Source organism: Thalassophryne amazonica, chromosome 4 (assembly GCF_902500255.1).
Source record: "Thalassophryne amazonica chromosome 4, fThaAma1.1, whole genome shotgun sequence".
Lineage (NCBI taxonomy): Eukaryota > Metazoa > Chordata > Actinopteri > Batrachoidiformes > Batrachoididae > Thalassophryne > Thalassophryne amazonica.
The window spans coordinates 100,298,945-100,306,425 of record NC_047106.1 but is presented as its reverse complement, the minus strand read 5'-3'; the positions used below and the strand labels follow the sequence as shown (position 1 = coordinate 100,306,425).

General features: G+C 40.1%; 1 protein-coding gene across 1 annotated transcript; it reads left to right on the top strand.

Moving 5' to 3' along the window:
• The first annotated feature begins 455 nt into the window (after positions 1–455).
• On the top strand, positions 456–1,364 carry LOC117508994 (odorant receptor 131-2-like). The gene has a single exon (XM_034168819.1). It carries the CDS (start codon positions 456–458, stop codon positions 1,362–1,364), a length of 909 nt encoding a protein of 302 aa, XP_034024710.1.
• The last annotated feature ends 6,117 nt before the right edge of the window (positions 1,365–7,481 follow it).

The window sequence follows — 7,481 nt, the reverse complement described above, 5'->3', positions numbered from 1 at the left end:
ATTGCTGGAGCCACTACTGAATATTCCCCCATTTCAAGCAGCCATGCAAACAGCAATGAAAACATCATCTCTTTGTTGAAGATAGCAAGAATACACAAAAATATATTTGGGAGGAGCCCAACTAATGAGGTCACATAGTCTCTCCAGGACAGAAACCCACCAATGCTGAGAGTCACAGTAAATGTCAGTCTGTGTTTCTCTTCTATAATGCCGGCGTGCACACAGCTCTCTTTCAGAAAACTGCACAGAGCTCATCAGACGACATCTACAACACTGTGCTACTCCTGGGAACATTTGGTAAACTGCTGTTGAGGAACTAAGATTGCAGCACCACAGACAAACAGGACTTTGTTTCTGGAACGGGAATCCTTTTTTCTAAGCAATGACACATGATATTTGATTGTATATTTGCATTGCCACAGATATTTATGTTTTTTCCAGAATTGAAGTAACAAATGGGTGAGAACAGTTCCTTTATTAATGTTGGATATCCAAAACATAACTATGGTGTTGGATTCATCTTAATTCAGCTTTTGGTGCTGATTTTTTTTCCTATCAATTTGTTAATGATTGTAACCATTTTTAAAAATGACTGCTTTCATGTAGTTGCACGTTACATCTTATTTACCGTCATGTTACATTCTGATAGTTTCATTTTACTAATGAGTGATATCTTGCTGATTTTAGTGCAGTTTCAGATAACCATTCCACTTTGGTTGTGTGTCATTACGTGTGGTATGACAACTCTGTATTCATTAGTCACACCTCTAACATTGACAGTGATGACTCTGGAGCGATATGTGGCCATCTGCATACCCCTGCGGCACGGAGAGCTGTGCTCAACACACCGCTCTGTGCACTGTATCCTCATTATTCACACTCTCAGCTTATTCCCCTGCATGGTTGTGTTCTTCATATTGTTTGCATCAGTTGAGCAAAATGTCTATAAGCAACAGCGGTTCTGCTCTGTGGAGACACTAATTATTCACAGGTGGCAGGGTCACCTTAAATCAGCGTTATATCAGTTCTACTTTTTGGTCATGTGTATTGTTATTGTATTCTGCTATTTTAAAATCTTGAAAGTAGCTAAAACTGCAGCAGGACAGAATAAAGAATCAACAAGTAAAGCTCTCAGAACAGTGGCTCTTCATGCTTTCCAGCTGCTGCTCTGCCTCATCCAGCTGTGGAGCCCGTTCATAGAAGCTGCAGTGTTTTATATTGACTTAAAGATGTTTGTCACTGTGAGGTTTATTAACTATGTATGTTTTAATATTGCTTCAAGGTGTCTCAGTTCACTTATTTATGGATTTAGGGACGAAAAATTATTTAATGCACTTAAAAAAACATGTTTTTCTTTCACATAATAAAAAAAAATTATAATGAATGGTTGTTTTTCACACTGGGAATTTACAACTGAAAATGCTAATTTGTCACTGAAAATGCCAATTATTCACAATTATTAATTTTTTTACTTTCCTGAAACATGTTAGAGCATACCAAATCACGCTGCAGATCAGTTATGGTTTAGGAGTCTTGATATGAGCTTTATTTTACTTTGCTTTGATGATGATCTGTTACATCTGCAAGGAGTGAATCTATGGAATGTGATGAAGAAAGTAAACTTTGCACTTGAGCAAGGTAAAATAATTGCGAATCATGGCATGAGAAATGTAAATTGGTTTGATTGCTTCAAACCCACTGATAATTTTGTAGCACACTGAACAAAGAACCAACTTAATAATTTGTTTCAATTGGCAACACCTGAATAAATTAAGCTCACTGAAATTAAGTTAGTACGTTAACTTAATTTTAAATTACCAATTTAAACAATTCAGGTAGGTCTGTGCAACTATTGTCTTTTTACAGTGTGCACTGTAAAAAATATCAAGGTGATTGTCCTGTTGTCTTACATACAATTTGTACATATTCAGTGATGCCCCCCTGTCAATCAATCAATCAATCAATCATAAACCATATTTACATTTTAAGAGCAGAAGTTGTGCAAATCAATGAATATTTGTAGCTCACCCCCTGTGCATTTGCTGGTATTAATGAGACAAATTTACCTCCATAGGAAGTTAGCTTTGAGTTAGCAGAAGTTAGCATGTATGCCAATGTCTGCAAAATGTCTTTGTCCTCGTGTACACGTGCTCGCACACGCACATGTACATGTACACATGATCGTGCATACAGGCACATGTCCTTGTGCATGTGCGTGCGCCCACACAACACGCGCATGCACCACTGTGCTGTCTGGAGGCTGTTGGCAGGAAGTTGGAATGAAAAGCTGGACTCATTTCTTATGTGATTTTTTTTCGCTGCACTGAAGATGTACACAGTCTTTTTTTTTTTTTTTGGGAGTACATGCACGCACAAGTGCCGACCGGGTTGCGTGTGTGCGCACGTGCGCATGGGGGACAACGACTCTCCCAAGACATAATTTGACTGAGCTAACTGATGCTGCTAATTCTTCTAAGAAACATACGTACACACACAAAACAAATCCACTGTGCTGTCTGGAGGCTGTTAGCAAGAAGAAAGAATGAAAAGCTGAACTCAATTCTGACGTGATTTTTTTTTTTTTTTTGCTTCACTGAGGACGTACACAGTCGACCGACCCGGCTGCGTGTGTGTGCGCACGTGTGGGGACAATGACACGATGATTTGATTGAGCTATGCTGCTAATTCTTGTACCACACACATACACACAATCCACTCCGCTGTAAGCCGTCTGGGTGCATGAAGGGCTGTTCACATGAAAAGCTGATGAGGAACTACACAAAGTCTTTTTTTTTTTTTGCTTCACTGAGGACGTACACAGTCGACCGACCCGGCTGCGTGTGTGTGCGCACGTGTGGGGACAATGACACGATGATTTGATTGAGCTATGCTGCTAATTCTTGTACCACACACATACACACAATCCACTCCGCTGTAAGCCGTCTGGGTGCATGAAGAGCTGCTCACATGAAAAGCTGATGAGGAACTACACAAAGTCTTTTTTTTTTTTTTTTAATGGAAGTCAGTGCACAGCATAACTGGACAACACGTTACAATTTGGACCTTAGCAGCAGTGAAATGCCAAAATAAGTCCCTTTTCTGATGTTTATAAATTAATAAAATGTCAAATGACAAGTATCTATTTTAGCCATTATATAAAACAAATGTTTAATTCAATGAAAGCTATGTTCCAGCTTTCACTTCATGAAATATTTGTACCATTGAACTCATAAACATTCATTATTTGTATACTAGCTTTTACATAATATAGGAGAAACATGTTATATAAACACATGAATGATGCAATTTTGGAGAGAGTCATGGTGCAGCTCTTGTATGATTGGCTGTTATGTGTGCCACTCAAAAACAAAACTGAACAGATTGAAACAGAATGTGACTTTTTAACCTCTTAAAATACCTGTTAAAATAGGTCAAGGTTAGCCAGCTTTGAACTTGTCCAATGTCTGTGTTCGAAGAATATTCACTATCAATTTGAAGACCCTGGCAGTAATTGAACTGTACTTTTGCTGACGGACGAAAAGCCTTTGCAATACCTGATGGCTATATACGATGGCCTTGGGAATAAAAAAGTTGCAGTGCTATGGTCAGTGAAAACTTTGAGCTTGTATTTGGAAACAATGGACCTTATGGAAGCAGAATGTAGAAACAAGATGACTGCAGGGGCAGACGGACTGAGGAAGAGGGTCATAGAACTGACTACAAACATGGGAGAACGGGCAACCATGGCAGGTGCAGATGTCCTCATCAAAGTTTTTACAGATAGCATGGCCCTGGAAGGAGTGGGCAGGGTGACCCATTTTATCCACGCCAGGTGTTATGGGCAGAGTGGCAGCAGTGCAAGAAGAGAATGCAGCTTTCAGACACATAGATATAGTATGGCAATGCGAATCACAGATGCAGCATATATAAATAGAAGAGAAAGTCATATTAAATGACCAAATGCAGTTTTACAGTATTTCTTTCATCATAGTATTCATTTTACCTTGAGTTTGATCATAAGTACTGATAAAATAAGATAATTTTGGAAATCTTTACATTTTTAACCTTACAATATGTACAATGGAAAATAGACATTAACTGAAAATGTGATTTTACTGAATTGGAATTTATATGGAAGGAGAGTAATCCACCTTGTGGATTACCTCTGCCTCCCTGCCATCATGACCTCCTCCATCATCATCATCATCTGCCTCCTCATCGTCATCCCTCACATTGTAACCCAGTAGAGAAAACAATCCCCTTTTGACTGCCTGTAGCCCAGCTCAGAGTATGCCTACTTGGGATGAGCGAATACACCACTGTCTGTATCTGTATCTTTTCAACCATCTAAATGATCTGTATCTGTCCTCGGAGTGGGCAGGGCCTAACCCGGAAGTGGGCAATGTTTAACCAGAACTGAGCGGGGCTAAAATCTGTACATTATTTTAAGTCTGAAATTGATATGGATTGATCAGAAGTTGCTATTTATTGTTTATTTGAAAACTATTTACAGAACAGCCTCAAATGTGAGATTCAAATCAATGATTTTGATCACAAAAGTAAGAGAACTATTTACAGAACAAGTTTTTTATGACCTCAGAACATGAATATTCTCAAGTGTTGTCCATTCAGCTGCTCCCGTTTTGTTTGGGGTTGCCACAGCGGATACAGCCAGATCCGCAGTAGCATTTGGCACAAGTTTTACGCCAGATGCCCTTCCTGATGCAACTCCAGTATAACCTGGAGGAACACACACAGCCGCTGGTGTTCCAAAGAGGACTCCCATCCAAGTACTAACCAGGTCCTGCACTGCTTAGCTTCTGAGATCTGATGGGATCAGGCTTACACAGAGCAGAGCAGAGCCGCATAAATATTCTCAAGTGTATGAATGAATATTTACAGAACAGCCTCAGAATTGAGGTTCAATGTTTTTGATCACAATAGTAAAGGAACTATTTACAGAACAAGTTTTTTTTATGAACTCAGAGCATGAATAATATTCTTGTGTATGAATGAATAATAGAACAGTCTCAGAATTGACATTCAATGGTTTCCAACAGGACTATGAACAAAGGCTGGAAAGCGAAATAAATTCAAAAATCTGGCAGTGAGAGGGCAAACACAAAGGGCTTAAATAGAACCAGTGGTAATTAGGAAATGAGACACAGGTACTGGAGAACAATCTGGAAGGGTGTGTGGCAAACGGCAGGGATAGGACACAGCCACACCAAACCCTGAACACCAGACAAGAAAGTGCAGTAAGACAAAAGCAAAGTGAACAGGCCCCACCTCAAAGATGAACCTAAAACCACAGTGATCTAAACAAAAGGCCAAAACCACAGATGAACAAAACCCAAATAAGAAATAAAATAAAGAAGACCTAACATGAAAGAACAAAGAATTAACCAGGAAACAAATGTAAGTACTGAAAAGACATCAACAACAAAAATAAAAGCCTCAGACTAAACTAAAATGGAACTCACAAATGGCAATGTAAAATAAACAGATAATTCAACATATGACAAAAGAAAAACAAAAAGGTGATACAACTAATGATAATACAATGGGGAGAAACAAAGGCTGGGCAGTAACTAAGACGGAACTAAACACATGGCTAAGGGCCCCTTCACACATAGTGCGAATACATACAACTCCAGGGTGACTTACGGCGAAACACCTCGTATGATCAAACCATGAAACATTGCGCCAACGGGCTGACATGCACGATGCCGGTGCGACTGTTCGTGTATGTGGGAACACACTGCCAGCAACGATGTGTAACCACATCGTGCAGCTGCAGTGAAAAATAAATAAATAAATAAATGCATGCATTTCACAGCTGCTCCTGAAAAATAAATAAATAAATAAAATTACATATCACCCACGCGACTCGAACTCGCACCTTCCAAAAGCTCTGATTGCCAGTCTGAAACTTTATCACTGAGCTACAATCATAGTCCTGTGAAAGTTGTGGGAACCTGCCTGATATGAGGAAGGAGATGGACGTATGCAAAATGAAATAAACCCACACACCATAAAAAAAAACACCGCATTTATCAGCGGGCAGAACAAATATGATCCATGTGTTCCTCTGTAGATGACCCATGGCAACAGACAAACAATCATGAAGGGGTCCTGGTTGTCCAACCAGTCACAGTGCAATGCAGTGAATCCATACAGTAGACCCTGTATGACCAGCCCAATCTCACTATTTTTTTTCATGCTCCCATCATGAAATGATTCAAATTTTCATGACTTTTTTTTTTAACTCACTATTACTAACCCTAATCCTACCCCCAACCCTAACCATAACCACCCCCCACCCCCCGGCTGCACTTTAAATTTTTTCACTTTTCATGATATAAGACGTACCAATAGATTTTTGTATATTTCGTGCTGCTGAATCGCGACAATCCGTGAGACTGGGTTGGTATGACACACAGCAGTCTATATATTACATAAAATACTCTAGGTAAGGCAGGGCCTGACATTAACACATCAGCCCCCCACAAGCACACGCTCCATTCTCTCTCTTACCCACCAGAGAATCAGCTGTTTGGTACGGACAGCGATCAGCTGTTTATGAGTGCACACTCACAGCTGAGCGCACATGTGTTCCAACCTCATGCATGAGTGGCGGTTCGGTCAGCTGTCCTGACCATACACACAGCAGGGTGTGTGGATGAACCAGCCACACACATGCACAGCACTTTGATCAGCTGTTACCAAGCTGAGACTGAAAGGAGCATGAGGGGCGCAGGAGGCCATGAGATTGCTGGTGGCCTGTAAAAAGTGCTGGATGGATCCAATTTCACATGGATGCAGCCATGTTGCCAGCTACATCGCTGTATTGTTACTGATGCATATGTAATGATTTCTGACACATAACTCTCAAAAGGAGGAATAAATAAAAGTGTACAGACGGTTGAGTGTTTGCCCAACTGCACCCCTCCTGTGCCTTTAAGTCCAGCTGACCTGCAGGCTGGCTGGAGTGTGCCGGGTCATATGGAGCCATTCCGAAGGTGACTATTTATTCTATTCATACTGTGATGGCTTGGGAATACAGTTGCGATGTCAGTCCTTCATATGTTTTACTGTAATAAAATATGTATTACAGCCGCGACAGCCCGTTCAGCTGTGTGCAGTGCTGTGCAGCTCACCTGACGGGGCTATTACAGAAACATGGTCACGCCCTCTCATGGTTTACATGATGTATGTGAATTATCAATCAATCAACATTTATTTATAGAGCGCTTTACAGCACCAACTTGTGTCCAAAGCACTTAACATTAAAAACACAAATTCACAAAAATAAAACACATATCCAATAAAAATTTAAAACAGCACATAAAAACAGAACATGTCACCTCCGCACTAGGTGTTAAAAGCCCGTTTAAATAAATAAGTCTTTAATTTAGATTTAAAAAGTGCTAGGTCAGGAATAATACTTAATTCAAGGTAGCTTGTTCCACAGTCTGGGG

Excerpts from the sequence above, each read along its gene's own strand:
- LOC117508994 (XM_034168819.1), top strand. The coding sequence starts at position 456 with ATGGGTGAGAACAGTTCCTTTATTAATGTTGGATATCCAAAACATAAC.